Genomic DNA, 22,239 nt, shown 5'->3' with positions numbered 1-22,239 from the left:
AGGGAAGGGGCTGCTTTGAATATTCCTATTGGTCCAGGGTAGTAAGAGGTTAATTTAGGCATAGCAGGTAGGCTAGAGTAGTATGGGGTAAATTTAGGCATAGCAGGTGGTCTAAGGTATTAAGAGGTAATTAGGCATCCCTGATGGTCTGAAGTACTAAGAGGTTATTTAGTCATCACTGGTGGTCTAGAGTAGTAAGAGGTTACTTTAGGTGTTCCTGGTAGTCTGGAGTAGTAACAGGTAAATTTAGGAATCCATTGAGGTCTAGACTACTAAGAGGTTAATTTAGACATCCCTGGTGGTCTAGGGTAGAAACAGGATAATGTACAGAAGATCTCTTGTGATCTACATAATTACAGATGTTAACTTAAAGGGGAACTCTGGATAAGAAAAACTTGTTTTCTTTTAAAAGTACATTAAAAGTTAAATATATGGGTCTATACAATGTATTACCGTATCTGTACGGTTCTGCCACACTGGTAGCTGATAGAAATCCAGGAAGTGAAAAAAATGGCCTCTGTGCCAATCCACATTGTCTCCTGCTCTTTCTGCTATCCCCCCTTAGGAGACAAATATTCCATGCCTCTGTCTCACATTGTGTGTGTTTGCTGAGCACAGGCTGATGATGCAGACAGGGGGCAGGGCGTGATATCACAGGAGGCTTGGCTGGATCCACCAATCCCCTGAGTGATTCACTATCTCTGACCAGCCAGAAGCAGGTGTTGCACTGATTTCTCTGATTGTGCAGAAGTCTGCAGTGAAATTAGGGCTGTGTTCACACATGTTGTAGTGTCATTGCAGTACTGCAGCGTATTCACAAAAATGATGCAGTAACACAAGTAAATGATGGTAAACGGCAGAGAGGATCAGAGCCTTATTGTGGGGCTCAACTTCAAAGATAAAAGATTCTTGATCATAATATGTGCATGGAAATGAAAAGAAAAAAAATCAAGAAGTTCTTTACTTTATTCCAATATCAACGTTACAGGTAGAGAATACAGTGCTGTTTGGTGTTACAGGTAGAGAATACAGCGTGCTGTGTGGTGTTACAGGTAAGGAATACAGGGCGCTGTGTGATGTTACAGGTAGAGAATACAGCGTGCTGTGTGGTGTTACAGGTAGAGAATACAGCGTGCTGTGTGGTGTTACAGGTAGAGAATACAGCGTGCTGTGTGGTGTTACAGGTAAAGAATACAGCGTGCTGTGTGGTGTTACAGGTAGAGAATAAAGAGTGCTGTGTGGTGTTACAGGTAGAGAATACAGCGTGCTGTGTGGTGTTACAGGTAGAGAATACAGCGTGCTGTGTGGTGTTACAGGTAGAGAATACAGTGTGCTGTGTCGTGTTACAGGTAAAGAATACAGCGCACTGTGTGGTGTTACAGGTAGAGAATACAGCGCTGTGTGGTGTTACAGGTAGAGAATACAGTGTGCTGTGTGGTGTTACAGGTAGAGAATACAGTGTGCTGTGTGGTGTTACAGGTAGAGAATACATTGTGCTGTTACAGGTAGAGAATACAGCGCTGTGTGATGTTACAGGTAGAAAATACAGCGTGCTGTGTGGTGTTACAGGTAGAAAATACAGTGCTGTGTGATGTTACAGGTAGAGAATACAGTGTGCTGTGTGGTGTTACAGGTAGAGAATACAGCGTGCTGTGTGGTGTTACAGATAGATAATACAGCGTGCTGTGTGGTGTTACAGGTAGAGAATACAGCGTGCTGTGTGGTACAGGTAGAGAATACAGTGCGCTGTGTGATGTTACAGGTAGAGAATACAGTGCGCTGTGTGGTGGTACAGGTAGAGAATACAGCGTGCTGTGTGGTGTTACAGGTAGAGAATACAGTGTGCTGTGTGGTGTTACAGGTAGAGAATACAGTGTGCTGTGTGGTGTTACAGGTAGAGAATACAGTGTGCTGTGTGGTGTTACAGGTAGAGAATACAGTGTGCTGTGTGGTGTTACAGGTAGAGAATACAGTGTGCTGTGTGGTGTTACAGGTAGAGAATACAGTGTGCTGTGTGGTGTTACAGGTAGAGAATACAGCGTGCTGTGTGGTGTTACATGTAAAGAATTCAGTGTGCTGTGTGGTGTTACATGTAAAGAATTCAGTGTGCTGTGTGGTGTTACATGTAAAGAATTCAGTGTGCTGTGTGGTGTTACATGTAAAGAATTCAGTGTGCTGTGTGGTGTTACAGGTAGAGAATACAGTGTGCTGTGTGGTGTTACAGGTAGAGAATACAGCGTGCTGTGTGGTGTTACATGTAGAGAATTCAGTGTGCTGTGTGGTGTTACAGGTAGAGAATACAGTGTCCTGCGTGGTGTTACAGGTAGAGAATACAGCGCTGTGTGGTGTTACAGGTAGAGAATACAGTGTGCTGTGTGGTGTTACAGGTAGAGAATACAGTGTCCTGCGTGGTGTTACAGGTAGAGAATACAGCGCTGTGTGATGTTACAGGTAGAAAATACAGCATGCTGTGTGGTGTTACAGGTAGAGAATACAGCGTGCTGTGTGGTGTTACAGATAGATAATACAGCGTGCTGTGTGGTGTTACAGGTAGAGAATACAGCGTGCTGTGTGGTGTTACAGGTAGAGAATACAGCGTGCTGTGTGGTGTTACAGGTAGAGAATACAGTACGCTGTGTGATGTTACAGGTAGAGAATACAGTGCGCTGTGTGGTGTTACAGGTAGAGAATACAGCGTGCTGTGTGGTGTTACAGGTAGAGAATACAGTACGCTGTGTGATGTTACAGGTAGAGAATACAGTGCGCTGTGTGGTGGTACAGGTAGAGAATACAGCGTGCTGTGTGGTGTTACAGGTAGAGAATACAGTGCTGTGTGGTGTTACAGGTAGAGAATACAGTGTGCTGTGTGGTGTTACAGGTAGAAAATACAGTGTGCTGTGTGGTGTTACAGGTAGAGAATACAGTGCGCTGTGTGGTGGTACAGGTAGAGAGTACAGCGTGCTGTGTGGTGTTACAGGTAGAGAATACAGCGTGGTGTGTGATGTTACAGGTAGAGAATACAGTGCTGTGTGGTGTTACAGGTAGAGAATACAGCGTGCTGTGTGGTGTTACAGGTAGAGAATACAGCGTGCTGTGTGGTTGGTACACCAATGAAATGATAGAATACTGCAATTCAGTAACACAATGAAACTGCAATGTGTGAACACAGCCTAGATGTTCTGCAACAGCTTTGGGCGGGGAATGGGCAGGGTGGAGGACTGTGATGAACAGCTGAAGGAAAGCATTGCATTCTGGAACCTGTAGTACTGTGTACAACTGGTCAACCAGGAAGTGCAGAAACACAAAACAGAACAAAATCCCCCAAAACAAATGGATTTTTGGTAGTTGCAAAAATAGAATAGATAGGTAAGTAATGCTTTATGCTTCTGCAGAAGTGTCATTTTTTTAACCTCTACCTAGAGTTCCCCTTAATAAGTTAAAGTGTCACTGTTGTTTAATTATTATTATTTTTTTTTTTTTTCAAAAATCAATAGTACAAGCGATTTTAAGAAACTTTGTAATTAGGTTTATTAGTCGAAAAATGAATTTTTATCATATAAAATGCAGTTTGAGGCTCTCCCCCTGTCTTCATTGTTCTCTATGGAGAGGGGAGGGTGGAGGGAGATGAGGCACCAAAACAGGACAACAAAGAGTTAATTTACAGCTACATCACTGGGCTCTCTCCTCTGAAGTCAGCACTGGCCCCTCTGACCTCTGAATACTGGCTTTCACACAGCTCCTGCTGTGTATGCCTTTGTTTTCTGCTCTCTGCTGGCGACTAATCTCCCTCCTCCCCCTCCCCTCTCCATAGGTTACACAGGGCACGACTGACGTAAAAGAGTCGAGATTTCCTGATAATAAGCAGTGAATAAGAGAGGGGGGGGGGGGGCTGGGGAAAGTCTTTTTTTAATGCATATAATGGCATATTTGCCTAATAAACCCAATTACAAAGTTTCTTAAAATCGCCTGGACTATAGATTTTTGCAACAACAACAAAAAATACGACAGTGACACTTTAAGCATCCCTGTGGTATAGGGTGCAGAAGCCATTAACATTCACATCACTAGTGGTATAGTGTAGTAAGGGGCTGATTTACATTTTCCTGGTGGTCTGGGACAGTAAAGTATTTATTTCCGTATTCCCTATGATAGATAGTGATTGGTTGTCACCCCGCATTGCTAGAGAAAATTTTAACTAAAATAAAGTACTAAAGTAGAAGCAAAACTCAAGGACTTTGGACCATCCCTTTTTCTTAGAAGGGTCCAGGATGATCAGCTGCTAGAACCCAGAGGATCAGCTGTGATCTGTAATCTGCAGCAGCAAGGGTTTGATTTCCCTACAGCGCCTCCGCAGGTGAAAGTTAGCAGTACACAGTTCCTTTTGAAAACCATGAGCTAGCTATACAATACTGGTCCTCCAGAGAGAGAGAGATGAGGGGGCTCTCTGTGGATGATCAATGAGGATATAGTTATAGTAAGATTTCCTGTATTACTGCTGTATCATGTTCTGTATCCTATATTTATATTTATATTTTTAAGAGTGAAGAAAGTGATGACGAATGCTATGAAGCCTTACCGGATGAGCTTAGGTAAGTAAGGTGTATTCCACATCTTCATCATCAGACAGGAGTATATAATATAGGATATACTATATTACATAGCACATGGTATATATGTATACTAATGCTGACACTAGTCAGAATAAGCAACATAAACAAGAACCCTGGTAAGATGCCGCTCTAGTAAAATCTGATGTCTTTTGAGCAGGCACTTAATGTGAACCTTTCCTTGCAGTGCTCCATATAAGAAAGAGCAGGACGAGAAGAATGAGAAAAAGCGTAAGCAAGAAGAGCAAGCTAAGAAGAAGGAACAGAAGGAAAAGGAGAAGAAGGAGCAGGAGATAAGGAAACGATTCAGGGTATGTCCACAATACAATATATGAGTACTCATCTCAACCTGTTCCCACAACAACCAGTGCTGTTTAGACTGTAGGCCTCTTCTGGCCAGGGTCATGGTGTGGGCGGGTTATTTCACTGCATTTCTTATAGTATTCACCCATAAAGTAATAGAGCCCTATACATACAATACTAGTGCCCCTCTTGGTGTCCGACAGAGTAATAGTTTCTCCACAAAGTATCAGTGCCCCCTTTTGTATCCACACACAGTAAAACTGCTCCCAACACAGTGCCCCCCCCAGTACCCCTATACAATAAAAGTGCCCCCCAAGTACCCGTATACAGTAAAAGTGCCCCCCAAGTAACCCTATAATGTAAAAGTGCCCCCAGAAATATAGAAATAGTCATCTAAACCCATCCCCACAACATTGGGTTCAAGCTGGGCCACAGGGCTGAAGTTACTGCGACCTACAAGAGTGTATGGTGGAGCATGGAGCTGATGGAGTGTAGCTAACAGTCACCTCTGGGCCATGTGATGTAGATGTAATCATGTGACCCCTTGTATTCTCTGTAGTTAACGGATAAGATAGAAGTCATTCATCAGGCTCAGGCCAACACTGACTATAAAGGCGGCAAAAATGAGCTCAGCTTCAAAAACGAAGATCAGATTGAAATCATACGAGTGACTGATAATCCGGAAGGCAAATGGCTGGGCAGAATGAAGGGAAGCTGTAAGTATCTTCTCCAGCCCATCACTACTGTCATAGGAAATAGTCTGTGTCATGGACCAGGAACGGCCAACCAGACCTAAGAAACTGCCTGGACCTTTTACCAGCAGTGTTTTCCTTCCTACTTTGCCTTCCAATCCTTCCCGCTTCCTTCTTTCTATCTTTCCTCTTTCCCTTCTTCTCCTTCCCTCCCATGCACTTTTTCATCTCTCTTTCTAATTTCCTTTCCTCCTCCTTGTCCAAATTCCTTCCCTCCTTTTTTTGCTATTTTCTTCTTCCCTCATCCTTTCTTTCTTCACATTTGTTTCTTTCTCCCTTGCATTCTCTTTCCGATCTTCCTATTCATTTTAAGTCCGTCCCTCCTTTCCAATCTTCTTGGTTTCCTTTCATCATTCTTTTTGCATCTTCCTTTTTTCCCTTCCATCTATCTCCCTCATTTCCTTTCCTCCTTTATTTCTTCCATCTTCCTCTCCCTTCTCTTTCCCAATTTTTCTTTCTTCTTCCCTTCTCTCTCTCTCTCCTTCCTGTCATTTTTTCCTTTACCTTTCATTTCTCTCCCTCTTTTACTTCATTCCTTCCTCTTCCGTTCCCTTCTCTATCCCTCTTTTCCTTCCTTCTTTCTCCCCCCCCCCCCCCCCGTTCCTCCCTTGCTTCATCCCTCCCTTCTCTTTCCTTCCTTCATCCCCCCTTCTCTTTCCTTCCTTTCTTCATCCCCCTTCTCTTTCCTTCCTTTCTTCATCCCCCCTTCTCTTTCCTTCATTTCTTCGCGCCCCCTTCTCTTTCCTTACTTCCTCTCCTTGATCCCCTCACTTGTCTTTCATTCCTTCCATCATCCCTTGCCTTCTTATTATTATTTCCTTCCTTCCTCCCCTTCTTTCTCTTTCTTTCCCTCCCTTCCTCCTTCTTCCCTTCCTTCCTTCTGCCCCTCCCTCCTTCTTCCTCTCCCTTCTCTCTCCTCTTTTAATTTCTCCCCCTTCTCTTGCCCTCATTTACTTTCTTCCTCCCTCATTTTCTTCCTTCCCTCCTTATATCTCCCTCATTTCCTTCATGTCTCTTTCCTTCCCCTGTTCTTTTATCTTCTTTTTCCTGCTTCTCGCCTCCTCTCCCTCCCTTCATCCCTCTTTCAGTTCCTTTCTTGTCCCCCTCATGTGACGTTGCATTCGGTCAGAGATGAGATGATTACTGACCAATCATATTCGATCTGCATGATATCATTGTCTCTTATTTCAGATGGATATATAAAAACTTCTATGGTGAAAGTAGATTATGGCTCATTACCAAGGAAGAATCCAGTAAGGCCCGTTCCTGGGAGAGCAGAAAATGATCAGGATATCTACGATGATGTTGGGGATCAGGACTCCATCAGCAAGTAGGTGGCCAATAAATCTTTTTCCCTTAAAGTGAACCTGTCAGCCCCTGTGCCGGGGTGAAGGCCGCCCGACCCTCACAATGCAGCTATAGTATAATTGGGCACTATATGGCATTATTATATGTTTACTGTGTGGCAGCATCATGTAGTATTTATATAAGCGGATTATGTGAACAATGTGGTTGCGGTAAGATATATTTACTATATTATTGACTCCACTTTTTTCTTATTTCAGTCACAGCACGGGTGGAAACTCACGTAAGTACAATGTTATACAATGACTCCCGGGGGGGGAGGGGGTTATATACAATATATAATGGGCTGAGGACCTTACAGCTTACTGCATAATCACATAGACACAGTATTATTACCTGCAACCATCAGAGTTATTGTATCTTCAAGGAAATTGGGTGACTACTTCTATGAGACTTGTATACATTTATTTATTTTCATAGATTTTCCACCGCCACCAAGTAATGATGACATCTATGATGGTGTTGATGATGGCCCGTCAGAAAGGTAGGTAGTGGTCCTCAGTATATTTGTTTGAATGGTCAAATATCTATTTTCAGCTTATTAAGCTGTCAGTGTATATGATGCTGTGTATTAACAACCTATAGGCGCATCCATACAAGACAAAAATCAGCTTTTAGGGTCCGTACCCCATGAGTGACCCAAGCACTAGGCACTATATGGAGAAAACAGTCCCTTCAGTCTTATGATCTATTGAGGTCCCTGTTATGGTTCTCCTGTGTATCATAGTTACATACCATCATTTTCTATGTATGCAGACTTGTAGACTAGTGTAGTGTTCCCTTTAAATGTTCTTTACAGTGATATTTTTACATAGCTATTCTTGCTCTGTGAGCTCTACAGCCTGGACCCCAGACTGATACATTGTACATAGCTATTCTTGCTCCCAGCTGAGAAGTGATACAATTGTATCCAGTCTAGACAATGCTCTGTGAGCTCTACAGCCTGGACTACAGACTGATACATTGTACATAGCTAGTCCTGCTCTCAGCTGAGAAGTGATACAGTTGTATCCAGTCTAGACAATGCTCTGTGAGCTCTACAGCCCGGACCCCAGACTGATACATTGTACATAGCTAGTCCTGCTCTCAGCTGAGAAGTGATACAATTGTATCCAGTCTAGACAATGCTCTGTGAGCTCTACAGCCTGGACCCCAGACTGATACATTGTACATAGCTATTCTTGCTCCCAGCTGAGAAGTGATACAATTGTATCCAGTCTAGACAATGCTCTGTGAGCTCTACAGCCTGGACTACAGACTGATACATTGTACATAGCTAGTCCTGCTCTCAGCTGAGAAGTGATACAGTTGTATCCAGTCTAGACAATGCTCTGTGAGCTCTACAGCCCGGACCCCAGACTGATACATTGTACATAGCTAGTCCTGCTCTCAGCTGAGAAGTGATACAATTGTATCCAGTCTAGACAATGCTCTGTGAGCTCTACAGCCTGGACTCCAGATTGATACATTGTACATAGCTAGTCCTGCTCCCAGCTGAGAAGTGATACAGTTGTATCCAGTCTAGACAATGCTCTGTGAGCCCTACAGCCTGGACTCCATACTGATACATGGTACATAGCTAGTCCTGCTCTCAGCTGAGAAGTGATACAATTGTATCCAGTCTAGACAATGCTCTGTGAGCTCTACAGCCTGGACCCCAGACTGATACATTGTACATAGCTAGTCCTGCCCTCAGCTGAGAAGTGATACAATTGTATCCAGTCTAGACAATGCTCTGTGAGCTCTACAGCCTGGACCCCAGACTGATACATTGTACATAGCTAGTCCTGCTCCCAGCTGAGAAGTGATACAATTGTATCTAGTCTAGACAATGCTCTGTGAGCTCTACAGCCTGGGCCCCAGACTGATACATTGTACATAACTAGTCTTGCTCTCAGCTAAGAAGTGATACAATTGTATCCAGTCTAGACAATGCTCTGTGAGCTCTACAGCCTGGACCCCAGACTGATACATTGTACATAGCTAGTCCTGCTCTCAGCTGAGAAGTGATACAATTGTATCTAGTCTAGACAATGCTCTGTGAGCTCTACAGCCTGGGCCCCAGACTGATACATTGTACATAGCTAGTCCTGCTATGTATTCGGTGTATACAATGCTTTGCACAAATCTCTGTTGCAAATTTGATACCTTGCTTTAGTGTGATATTTAGGCTGCTCAGCTCACAGAGCATTGGTAGGTCTGTGAGAACTATATATTTGTCGCCTCTACACTTACATTCTGTCTTTCTAAACTGAATGGTAAATTCTACACACTGCAAAGCTCTGAACCACAGGAGGAAGAGAAGAGCAACACATTGTGGAGTCTCTTTAGGAAGCGGAAGGGAACTGAAAACAAAAAGAAAAATGCACACGAAGAGCTGGAAGAAGATGATCCATCCCTGTAAGAGTATAAAAGCTTCCCAGTGAGAACAGCTCTGCTTACAGCGCCCAGTACTAATTCACTGGTATAACCCCCACCAGCTCAAATCAATACAAATCAACCTGCTATTAATCATGTGCTTACCTATCACATTAACCCACAATGATTACTATAAGCTTCTATGGACTAATAGAACTATACAATCATCCAAGCAAGGGCATAGGGCAAACCTGACTGGCGGAAAGTCAATGGCCAGGGAGGTTATAAGAAGCACAGTGCACAGTGTGTAGATAGGGAGGAGAGCATACAAGGAGGGCAGCTCTCACGGTCTGTAGATAGGGAGAAGAGCATACATGGAGGGCAGCTCTTACAGTCTGTAGATAGGGAGCAGGGCATACATGGAGGGCAAATCTCACAGTCTGTAGATAGGGAGGAGAGCATACATGGAGGGCAGCTCCCATAGTGTGTAGATAGGGGAGAGAGCATACATGGATGGCAGCTCTCACAGTCTGTAGATAGGGAGGAGAGCCTACATGGAGGACAGCTCTCACAGTCTGCGCATAGAGAGAAAAGCATACAAGGAGGGCAGATCCCACAGTCTGTGGATAGGGAGGGGAACATAAATGGTGGTCAACTCCCACAGTTTGTAGATACGGATGAGAGCATACATGGAGGGCAGCTCCCACAGTCTGTGGATAGGGAGGAGAGAATACATGGAGGGCAGCTCTCACAGTCTGTAGATAGGGAAGGGAGCATGAATAGAGGGCAGCTCCTACAGTCTGTAGATAGGGAGTGGAGCATGAATGGAGGGCATCTCCTACAGTCTGTAGATAGGGATGAGAGAATACATGGAGGGCAGCTCCCACAGTCTGTTAATAGTTAAGGGAGCATGAATGGTAGGCAGATCTCAGAGTCTGTAGATGGGGAGGGGAGCATGAATGGGGGACAGCACCCAAAATCTGTACATATGGAGGGGAGGACAGCTCACACTCTGTAGACATAGAAGGGAGGACTGCTTACTCAGTCTGTACATGGGGTCTGTAGATATGGAGGAGAGCAGATACAAGGCAGTTTGCGGGGAAGAATAACAATGTCTGTGTCCAAATGTAGAGCAGAAGCAAAAAACCCACAGCAAATTGTAAAAGTCTGAACACGTAGACCTTACATCCAGCATTTACCACCAGTAGGATATCTCCACAAGAGAAGCATCTGAACCTAGCAGTGGGGGAGGGGGGTGATAGGCTTAAGTGATAGGCTTAGTAAGAGACACTCAGGCTTTCTAATGGGCATTTGTTTCTTGCATGGTAGGTAGCATCTATGCATGGTATGGTATAGTATGTGGTATGGTTATTTTGAGGACATATTTGGCAGTTCCTCTTCGAGGCATCTGTCTATTATATAATGGTCGCTTATGTTGCAGCGTAGTATCTGTGACCTGCACTGTAGGAGACATCTATGAATATCGTCTTTTGCAGTTACTCTTGGGGATATCTTTTGCACTCAACCTACCGGCTAGGATTATATGGGGCACCTGTAGATGGGTTCATCTATGGTGCGTACACCAGGGGTATCTATGGCAGGCATTCTGAGGGCATTTGTGGCAGGTTTATCCTTAAACTAGACTGTGTGTAGTGACATTCTCCAATGGGGTCCTATAACTGAGATTACATGGTCATATCCTCCAATCACTCAAGGGTGATGTGACTTTCTTTCCCATAGTAATGTAAGGCCAGCAATTAGATAAGAGGAAGTATTTAGGGTAAGTATATTGGAAATTATTTTTACTCTGCCATTTTTCCAGGTTTGGTGAATTGAATAGTTTTCAGACCTCCCTTATTTAGTTAGTTTTGCAGTTGATTGAGAAACTGGAAAGTCTGGATGCCCCAAAAATTCTAGTTTAACCGCGATAAATCCTATGTCTACCAGCACAATCGACTTTACAATTAATCTTTAAAAAATCCTATTGTTTTCTTACTACAGCTCCTGTAAAGATCTATGTGTCTCCATGGTAACAGACTACAAATCCTGTGTAGTCAGGTCCTGCTGTTGTACCATCTGTCTTCTACTTCTCACCTATTTTAGTAGGAGAAAGGTGAAAGTTAGTGACTGCCAGACAAGACTACACAGGGTTTGTTTGTCGTCTGTTACCATGGAGACACATAGCCCTAAATAGGAGCTGTAGACATAAAATGAAGAGACATTTTTACTTCAAGACCTATTAGAAAGTTTCTTCTTTTGCCATTTAAGATTAAGGTAAAACCTGTATGTGACGGTAGGACATAGGCTTCTAACATTTTCCAGTGCTTCCGACATATAAGCTGCCTATGATCTCTGTGATTCTACTAACTGCTGGAATAACTTAATGATTTTGCCTTCATCTAGTCTCTTGTCCTTATGTTCACTACATGTTCATTACTATGTAGGTCTGTGGAATCATTGACATGCATACAATTCTTCTATATAAATTCTGTATCAGTTCATTATGTTTTTCAAGGGGGTTGACCTGTGACCTGTATCTGTCCTAGAGGTATACATATTCTATGGATATGTCACAGATGGGCTAGTTTTGCTTTGCAAAGAAATAAAAAATCTCCAGTAAATCTTTGACATATAAGTCCTGGAGTTCTCTTTAGTCCGTGTTTGCTGTGTTTTCCATAAGTGACAGCGCTTCATGAATGGCGGCTGCTGTCCTGTCCATGTGTCATAGAGACAGATCAGTGAGGCATGAGGCAGCAGAGGCCTCCATCTGTAGCTCCAGGTGACATTATAAGCACCATACACATGAGACTCATCCAATGTGAGCAGGTGATGATGCACAGACATAATAGGAGGCTATATATATATATATATATATATATATATATATATATATATATATATAATATGTGTGTGTATGTGTGTGTGTTATTAGAGAAATCACTGCAATCCTATTAACCTCTCTATATGTTTACAGGTCAAACTCTGCCAACGGTAAGTGATCGTAATATACCCTGTAATATACAGTAAGTGCAGCGCAGGAGGACATGGAGAAAAACTGGGGCTTCAAGAGATATAAATACATAATAGATAAATACAGTAGATATATATGAGATATAGATAGATAGATAGATATGCAAAAAAGGGGTCCGTGGAGCCTCAGTTACGAGTCTCAAAACACGGGAATAGCCAGATATCCCTCTCTCCAGAGAAGGAAGCCCATTGCCAAGGGGTGCCTCCTAGTGGGGAGAGCACCAAACCACCCTGATACGTAGTCCCTCAGGTCCTCACTCTGTTGCGAGCTTTAGGACCTAAATAGGGAAACACCAGGGTGGCCCCTGTGAGTCAAAGTCTAACTCTGTGGCGAGTATAACAACATAAGACAAGGGTTACCAAGGCTAGGCATCCATCCACAGACTGCAGTTTCGGGGTATTTGCCCCTCGTCAGTGTGGAGCAGGATTCTGGCTACTGGGGCAATGATAAATAGACCAACAAAACACAACAATCACTGAACTCAGGGAGAACAGTGAAAAATTCCAATGGAGTACCCATTTACGAGTCTCCATTGATTGTCCCATACAAAATTTAACTCACAGGGGCCACCCTGGTGTTTCCCTATTTAGGTCCTAAAGCTCGCAACAGAGTGAGGACCTGAGGGACTACGTATCAGGGTGGTTTGGTGCTCTCCCCACTAGGAGGCACCCCTTGGCAATGGGCTTCCTTCTCTGGAGAGAGGGATATCTGGCTATTCCCGTGTTTTGAGACTCGTAACTGAGGCTCCACGGACCCCTTTTTTGCATATTTAAATTTTGTATGGGACAATCAATGGAGACTCGTAAATGGGTACTCCATTGGAATTTTTCACTGTTCTCCCTGAGTTCAGTGATTGTTGTGTTTTGTTGGTCTATTTATCATTGCCCCAGTAGCCAGAATCCTGCTCCACACTGACGAGGGGCAAATACCCCGAAACTGCAGTCTGTGGATGGATGCCTAGCCTTGGTAACCCTTGTCTTATGTTGTTATACTCGCCACAGAGTTAGACTTTGACTCACAGGGGCCACCCTGGTGTTTCCCTATTTAGGTCCTAAAGCTCGCAACAGAGTGAGGACCTGAGGGACTACGTATCAGGGTGGTTTGGTGCTCTCCCCACTAGGAGGCACCCCTTGGCAATGGGCTTCCTTCTCTGGAGAGAGGGATATCTGGCTATTCCCGTGTTTTGAGACTCGTAACTGAGGCTCCACGGACCCCTTTTTTGCATTGGAATTTTTCACTGTTCTCCCTGAGTTCAGTGATTGTTGTGTTTTGTTAGATAGATAGATAGATAGATAGATAGATAGATAGATAGATAGGAGACAGATAGATAGATAGATAGATAGATAGATGATAGAAAGATAGATAGATGATAGATAGATAGATAGATAGATAGATAGATAGATAGATAGATAGGTGATAGATAGATAGATAGATAGATAGATAGATAGATGATAGATTGATTGCTCTTCCCAAACATTATATTTATAATCTAGAATACAATATGCCATTACACACAGATGTAGCAGAGCTGGATATGAGGTTGTATTGGTCACATTGTGGGATGACATCTTGGTGTTTTTACAGATGGTGATGTATATGATGATGTACAAACCAGTGATTTTCCGCCTCCTCCCATAGAGCTCAGGTAAGTAGTATATAAGTTCGGAGGATGACATTAAAGGGAACCAATCACCCCAATCGGGCTGATATGGTTCCCTGAACTGCTGTATACAGCTCCTGCAGCAGCTGCGGCACGTACCGGCCACGGCTGCAGCAGTAGCTGTATAGCCGAAGAAAAGGACTTTATTTCCCTGGGCGCGTGGCAGACAGAGGCGGGGAAGTAGTCATCTGGGTGGCTCCCCGCCCGTATGTAGTCACCGCTCTCTGCGCTCAGAGGGATGATTGACAGGCAGAGAGGCCAGTAAAGGACTGCCTGCCATTTATTCTCTCCAGCACGCTGACAGGCAGAGAGCGGTGACTACATACGGGCGGGGAGCCGCCCAGATGACTACTTCCCCGCCGCTGTCTGTCACACGCTCAGGGGATTAAAGGCCTTTTTTTCGAGTATTCAGTTCCTGCTGCAGCCACGGCCGGTACGTGCCACAGCTGCTGCAGGAGCTGTATACAGCAGTTCAGAGAACCATATCAGCCTGAATGGGGTGATTGGTTCCCTTTATCCACCTACAAAACCCTATTTGTGCCAATAGGGTACCCAATCACGTGGACTTATATTATACACACTCGGAAAGCTCCATAAGCCCAAAACACACCTGGGTGGGTACCCTAGAAAAATTTATAAAATATAACTTTTATTGGCTAAGTTAAGAAATTGTATCTCGTAGGTTTAGTGGTGATTAAAAAACGCACGCCACTATTCCATGATTCGTGCGTGCGTTTTTTAATAACCACTAAACCTACGACATACGATTTCTTAACGTAGCCGATAAAAATTATATTTTATCAATTTTTCTGGGGTACCCACCCAGGTGTGTTTTGGCCTTATGGAGATTTCCGATTGTGTATACTATATCACCTATACATGACTCTGCACACTGGCAACCATTTAACCGATACCTATTATAGGGATATGGCTGGCCTAACCCCTTTCAGATACTGTTCTGACCTTGCGTTTTTACGGTATTCACCGTGCAGAATAAATAACATGGTGTTTCTATAGTTCAGATTGTATAATTAGAACAATGTACAGTACACCAATGGAGACAGGGATGAGTGATGACTCTCCATGTACAGCACTACAGAATATGTTGGCGCTATATAAGCAGAAGGGTATATGGCGGCTGCTGCCTCTATCGCATTATATTCACATTATATATTCTTTTAGTTTAAATCAGAGCCCGTCTACTGCTGGGAAATATACCGACTACAAGACGCTGAAGAAAATCGAGAAAGAAGAGAAGGAGTTCAGGAAAAAATTCAAGGTAAATGGAACTTCTGAGTATATAAGGACCATGGCGGAGATGTATGGCGCCATCCTATCGTAAGATACTTCTATTTGCCATAGCAACCAATCACAGCTCAACTTTCATTTCTCACATGGCTCTGGTAAACTGAAAGCTGAGCTGTGATTGGTTACTATGAACAAGGAAAATCTTACTAAATCTTCAAGGAAAATCTATATTCTACTTGCTAAGTTACTATATGTAATATCTCGTGGACTGTGTGAATTAATGGGATAGATTATATAATCTGATGGTTACTACAGAGAGGGAACAAATCCTGATGGTTACTACAGAGAGGGAACAAATCCTGATGGTTACTACACAGAGGGAACAAATCCTGATGGTTATTACACAGAGGGAACAGAACCTGATGGTTACTACACAGAGGGAACAGAACCTGATGGTTACTACACCGAGGGGACAGAACCTGATGGTTACTACACAGAGGGTACATAACCTGATGGTTACTACACAGAGGGCACAGAACCCCCACCCCCTGTCCGTTTTGATTTTTTTTTTTCTTATCTAGACTTTAAATCCTATTCTAGCCCATAGATAGCCTTGCCCTCATTCCAATGTGAATGTCCCCCAATATGCACAGTATAGCATTGTTATCTATCTGTACATTATAATACAGTTTTGCAGCATTACCATTAGAGATGAGCGAATTTACAGTAGGAACAAAGCAAATTGCTTTCTTCCTATCCACATTCTGCACATGAGGCTGTGGACTTTGAAATCTTGCCCTACTCTGTGCCCCTCCACCCTGGGTGCTGGGAAGCTGAAAGCAATCCTGGGAAACTGGAAGAAGTTTCCCAGGACTGGATACAGCTTTTCCCAGCACCCAGGGAGGAGCGGCAGGGAGCGGAGCAGACTTCAAATCCCCCAGCCTGATGTGCAGAATGCAGATAGGAACAAAGTGATTCACTCATCTCTAATTACAATCATGAATCCATTAGATAAAATCCTGGGTTTGCCCCTTTTTAAATATAGGGTTTCTTTTCTAAAGTTCACAGGTGACATTCGAGTGTTATCAACAATCCAGGTAGCGAACACCCTGGCAACAAAGAAGTGGGGATCCAAGGACTTACCACTGAGGCCTGGAGAAACGCTGAGTGTCATACAACACACCAACGATAATACACTTCTATGTAAAAATAATGATGGCAAATGTAAGTGCACATGAATGCAGAACACACAGAGCAGGTCTGCTTCACACAAGTGTTCAATACCCATAAAGTATTGCACATACTGTATTAAGTTCATTGCAATTATTTAACTGAAATATATGTTTTTTTCCCCAGATGGTTATGTATCACGAAGCAACATAGCTGATACGTAAGTACTAAGAATACCAGATGACTTAGTGACATACAAGAAGGTTTGGTAGGTAAGGATAGTGATAAAGGAGAAGGTTTTGTAGGTAAGGATAGTGATATAGGAGACGGTTTGGTAGGTAAGGATAGTGACATAGGAGAAGGGTTGGTAGGTAAGGTTAGTGACATAGGAAAAGGTTTGGTGGGTAAGGATAGTGACATAGGAGAAGGTTTGGTAGGTAAGGATAGTGACATAGGAGAAGGTTTGGTAGGTAAGGATAGTGATATAGGAGAAGGTTTGGTAGGTAAGGATAGTGATATAGGAGAAGGTTTGGTAGGTAAGGTTACTGACATAGGAGAAGGTTTGGTAGGTAAGGTTAGGGACATAGGAGAAGGTTTGGTAGGCAATGTTAGTGATATAGGAGAAGGTTTGGTAGGTAAGGTTAGTGACATAGGAGAAGGTTTGGTAGGTAAGGTTAGGGATATTGGAGAAGGTTTGGTTGGTAAGGGTAGTGACATAGGAGAAGGTTTGGTAGGTAAGGTTAGTGATATTGGAGAAGGTTTGGTAGGTAAGGTCAGTGACATAGGAGAGGGTTTGGTAGGTAAGGATAGTGACATAGGAGAAGGTTTGGTAGGTAAGGATAGTGACATAGGAGAAGGTTTGGTAGGTAAGGATAGTGACATAGGAGAAGGTTTGGTAGGTAAGGTTAGGGACATAGGAGAAGGTTTGGTAGGTAAGGTTAGGGACATAGGAGAAGGTTTGGTAGGTAAGGTTAGTGACATAGGAGAATGTTTGGTAGGTAAGGATAGTGATGTAGGAAAAGGTTTGGTAGGTAAGGTTATTGATATAGGAGAAGGTTTGGTAGGTAAGTTCAGTGACATAGGAGAAGGTTTGGTAGGTAAGGTTAGTGACATAGGAGAAGGTTTGGTAGGTAAGGTTATAGATATAGGAGAAGGGTTAGTTGGTAAGGATAGTGACATAGGAGAAGGTTTGGTAGGTAAGGTTAGGGATATTGGAGAAGGTTTGGTTGGTAAGGGTAGTGACATAGGAGAAGGTTTGGTAGGTAAGGTTAGTGATATTGCAGAAGGTTTGGTAGGTAAGGTCAGTGACATAGGAGAAGGTTTGGTAGGTAAGGTTAGTGACATAGGAGAAGGTTTGGTAGGTAAGGTTAGTGATATAGAAGAAGGTTTGGTAGGTAAGGATAGTGATATAGGAGAAGGTTTGGTAGGTAAGGATAGTGACATAGGAGACGGTTTGGTAGGTAAGGATAGTGACATAGGAGAAGGTTTGGTAGGTAAGGATAGTGATATAGGAGACGGTTTGGTAGGTAAGGATAGTGACATAGGAGGAGGTTTGGTAGGTAAGGATAGTGACACAGGAGAAGGATTGGTAGGTAAGGTTAGTGACATAGGAGAATGTTTGGTAGGTAAGGTTAGTGACATAGGAGAAGGTTTGGTAGGTAAGGTTAGTGACATAGGAGAATGTTTGGTAGGTAAGGATAGTGACATAGGAGAAGGTTTGGTAGGTAAGGATAGTGACAAAGGAGAAGGTTTGGTAGGTAAGGATAGTGACAAAGGAGAAGGTTTGGTAGGTAAGGTTTGTTTCTTGTGTGCAATAGAGTTGATCTTCCTGGAGGTGTCTGTAATATGGAATCTGCAATTCTCTATCTGAGTATCTTATAGGCCACAGGTGTCAATCTCAGGCCCTCCAGCTGTTACACAACTACAATTCCCATCATACCTGGACAGCCAAAAATCTAACGTTTTGTAACAGTTGGAGGGCCTGATATTCCTGATATCAGCAGTTCTGTGTTGGAAAAGACTTCAGAAGAGAAGGATTTAGGGGCAGGGATTCCTGACACCTTACAATGAGTCACCAGCGCAGCCAGGCGGTAGGGAAAGCATATTGTATGCTGGGCTGTATATACGATGTATGGAGCTCCAGAGACAATACATGGAGATATGACTTGCTGGAGAGGAATGGAGCATGCTGGTGCTGCTCTCTATCCAAAATCAAGGGGGGGGGGGCTAATCCTTAGTAATATTGGGGATCCCAGAGGTCAGTTATAGATTGAAATGTTCATTGATTCTAATAATCCTTTGACTTTCTTTGCAGAGACGGGGACATCTATGATGATATTGGAGAGGGTATGTATACAACAAACGTTCCAAGTGTTAAAGAATTATTGCAGGGGTGCAGCTGCTGTAATAGAGAGTATAGGTTTTGCTATGGGTTTATTATGGGGAGAGGTATTAGTTCAGAGGCATATTGGCCAATCTGGTGGAGAAAAAAACCCACACTGTGATAGGCGATTCTTGTTTCACACAGATAAATCTGTACTGACTGGCTTCCAAGATGTAATTTATCCAGGCTTAGAACAACATGGCCGCTTTCTTCCAGACACAGCGCCAATCTTGTCCTCAGGTTGGGTGTTGGTTTTAGCAGCTTCATTCTATTGAAGTGAGTGGAGCTGAATTGTAATACCTCACACAACCTGAGGATAGGGGTGGCGCTGTTTTTGCAAGAAAGTAGCAGTGTTCTTTCTAATCCTGGAAACCCCTTTAAGTATTTGCACTACCTGCAATATTAAAGTGTTACTGTCATTTCCTGTAACTTTTGCCATGTCATAAGACATATCTAAAATTATTGATCTGCACTGGATACAGCTGAGGGAGTACGAGGCATTGTGCTTTACTCCCAAACTGTCAAGCAAATCTGACTCGTTTACGCCATTAGAGTCAATGGATGTTAGATGTTCCAGCTGACTGGGGAGAGGAGCATGCCTGACTGTATCTCTGGATCCACACCCAGTGATAACAGGAACTTTTGACGTTTCTAAATTTACTTGAAATGACAGTATCACTTTAATTGGGCACTGTATGGCACCACTATATAAGCACTTTATGGAACTGTTGGGACATGTCAAAAGATTTGAACAATCAATGTCTCATTGCTGAGAACAAATTGGGAGAATTTTTTTGAATATAAGTTTTTGCAAAAAAATAAAATCAGAGCAAAGCCGCTCCTTCGGGTAACTTAGACATCAGTGTAATACTGGGTATAATGTCACTGTGTTTACTAGTAAACAGCGAGCACCGTACTGGGCAGGGAGTGGCACAAGATCAGAACTCAATAAATAATCATTACAGTATTAGGTTTATTTTAATATTTTAGCATAGTACAAGATATGTGTCTATTATCACACCCTCCAATGTCCTGGGACTGAAAATATGAAGAATTAGACAAATCTAACCTGCTGATAGCTCAATATTGCACTGGAGGCGCTGAGGATAAAGGTATGTCTTACCTTCATCCTCAGCGCCGTTCCCGTGCTGTTAAACTTTTGCTCATTGGTCCAGTAAGACCATTCATGGCACTGGGGCACCATTAGGAGCACAGCCCTACCCCTATAGCAGGCCACTTTTTCTAATCAAAGGAGCTATGGGGGCAGGCAATGCTCCTAACAGTCTTACCATACCATACTGGTACCCAGTGCATAACTTTGTAGAAATAGCATGCTGTGCAGTGCAATGCCACACAATGGAAATAAGACTATATTGTGCTCAAATAAAACTACCATACAGTGCTCAAATAATACCATCATATAGTGCTCAGATAATACCATCATACAGTGCACAAATAATACTACCATACAGTGCTCAGATAATACCATCATACAGTGCTCAGATAATACCACCATACAGTGCTCAGATAATACCACCATACAGTGCTCACATAATACCATCATACAGTGCTCAAATAATACCATCATACAGTGCTCAAATAATACTACAATACAGTGCTCAGATAATACCATCATACAGTGCTCACTTAATACCATCATACAGTGCTCACATAATACCTTCATACAGTGCTCAGATAATACCTTCATACAGTGCTCAGATAATACCATTATACTGTCCTCAGATAATACCATCATACTGTGCTCAGATAATACCTTCATACAGTGCTCAGATAATACTATCATACAGTGCTCATATAATACTGTCATACAGTGCTCAGATAATACCATCATACAGTGCTCATATAATACCATCATACAGTGCTCAAATAATATCACCATATAGTGCTCAGATAATACCATCATACTGTGCTCAGATAATACCATCAAACAGTGCTCACATAATACCATCATACAGTGCTCAAATAATAACACCATACAGTGCTCAGATAATATCATCATACCGTGCTCACATAATGCCATCATACAGTGCTTACATAATACCATTATACTGTGCTCAGATAATACCATCATGCAGTGCTCAGATAATACCATCATACAGTGCTCAGATAATACCATCATACAGTGCTCACATAATACCATCATACAGTGCTCACATAATACCATTATACTGTGCTCACATAATACCACCATACAGTGCTCAGATAATACCATCATACAGTGCTCAGATAATACCACCATACAGTGCTCAGGTAATACCATCATACAGTGCTCAGATAATACCATCATACAGTGCTGATATATAATCATTATACAGTGTCGGTATATAATGTATATTACAGTCCTGTATTCACCTATATATTTTCCCCTCTATATCCGCAGACTGCATCTATGACAACGACTGAATCCACCGCTCTACGTGTTACCAGCCACAGCCCGCGCGCCATATCTGCCCACAACATTCCCAGAAAAACCTTGTACAGATTCTCATGTATAGAAAACCAAATACGTATGGCCTTCATCCTCCAGCGCAGGTCAGAGAACAGAAGCTGCGGGAATCCGGAGGCACGGCCATATGTAATAGCGTCTGCAGCTTCTACAGAGCGACACACATAGGAAGGGATTTTACTACTTTATGGCTAATACAAAACAAACATAAATAGTAAAAATACATTAAAAAAAAATAAAAAATAAAAAAAAAATATATATATATATATATATACATACACACACATATATTTAGAAAGGGGTTATCCAGGATTAGAAAAACATAGCTGTAATACCACACACAACCTGGAGACATGGGTGTCACTGTTTTTGCAAGAAAGTTTTTTTTAAATCTTGGATCACCCCTTTAAAATGGATGTGGCTATTTTATTAGAGAATTTTGAGGTAATGGGTCCCCATTCAGAATCACCCTCATCACCATTCAGAATCACCATGGACAAACCATTGATTTCAATAAGAACTGTGTAATACCGCGTTTCTCCTGTGGTGGCGCTATAGGTTTTTAATCTCTTCTGCCAGGTGATCTAGCTGATCGCTGGAGGCCTCAGGAGCAGGACACCCTGAGATGACACATTGTGACGGCAGCCCTGCCTAGAATCCTGCTGTATTTATTAACCTGTTCTGCTCTATGTACAGAAATAAATATATTGTTTTGATTCCTTTTTTCCTGGGACCCCCCTGCTATGTGTTACTGCTGTGTATTCATCATGCAGCATTGCTCAAGCCCAATCCTGGGCAAGATGGCTGCTGCTTCCTGTCGATGGTAGCTTTTTCAGCAGGAGAACCCCCACAATCAGCCGGAGGACCCCCACAATCAGCAGGAGAACCCCCACAA

The 22,239-nt window shown here is 42.8% G+C and overlaps 1 protein-coding gene across 3 annotated transcripts in view; it reads left to right on the top strand.

Annotated features, from left to right (window-relative positions):
- Positions 1-21,361, top strand: part of FYB1 (FYN binding protein 1) — a 96,289-nt gene extending 74,928 nt beyond the window's left edge. For 2 of the 3 annotated variants that reach the window (XM_069963095.1, XM_069963096.1), the window contains exons 6-19: positions 4,540-4,589; positions 4,795-4,918; positions 5,470-5,626; positions 6,854-6,992; positions 7,228-7,250; positions 7,448-7,511; positions 9,308-9,427; positions 12,360-12,376; positions 14,001-14,061; positions 15,259-15,355; positions 16,386-16,548; positions 16,681-16,714; positions 18,809-18,840; positions 21,279-21,361. In XM_069963095.1, the coding sequence (XP_069819196.1) occupies positions 4,540-4,589; positions 4,795-4,918; positions 5,470-5,626; positions 6,854-6,992; positions 7,228-7,250; positions 7,448-7,511; positions 9,308-9,427; positions 12,360-12,376; positions 14,001-14,061; positions 15,259-15,355; positions 16,386-16,548; positions 16,681-16,714; positions 18,809-18,840; positions 21,279-21,301 (1,104 nt within the window). In that variant the 3' untranslated portion in view covers positions 21,302-21,361. The remainder of the gene's footprint in view (positions 1-4,539; positions 4,590-4,794; positions 4,919-5,469; positions 5,627-6,853; positions 6,993-7,227; positions 7,251-7,447; positions 7,512-9,307; positions 9,428-12,359; positions 12,377-14,000; positions 14,062-15,258; positions 15,356-16,385; positions 16,549-16,680; positions 16,715-18,808; positions 18,841-21,278) is intronic. The other variant, XM_069963097.1, reaches the window with a different exon arrangement.
- The last annotated feature ends 878 nt before the right edge of the window (positions 21,362-22,239 follow it).

This window comes from Dendropsophus ebraccatus, chromosome 3 (genome assembly GCF_027789765.1).
Source record: "Dendropsophus ebraccatus isolate aDenEbr1 chromosome 3, aDenEbr1.pat, whole genome shotgun sequence".
In the NCBI taxonomy this organism is placed as follows: domain Eukaryota; kingdom Metazoa; phylum Chordata; class Amphibia; order Anura; family Hylidae; genus Dendropsophus; species Dendropsophus ebraccatus.
This window is presented reverse-complemented; position numbering and strand designations above follow the sequence as displayed.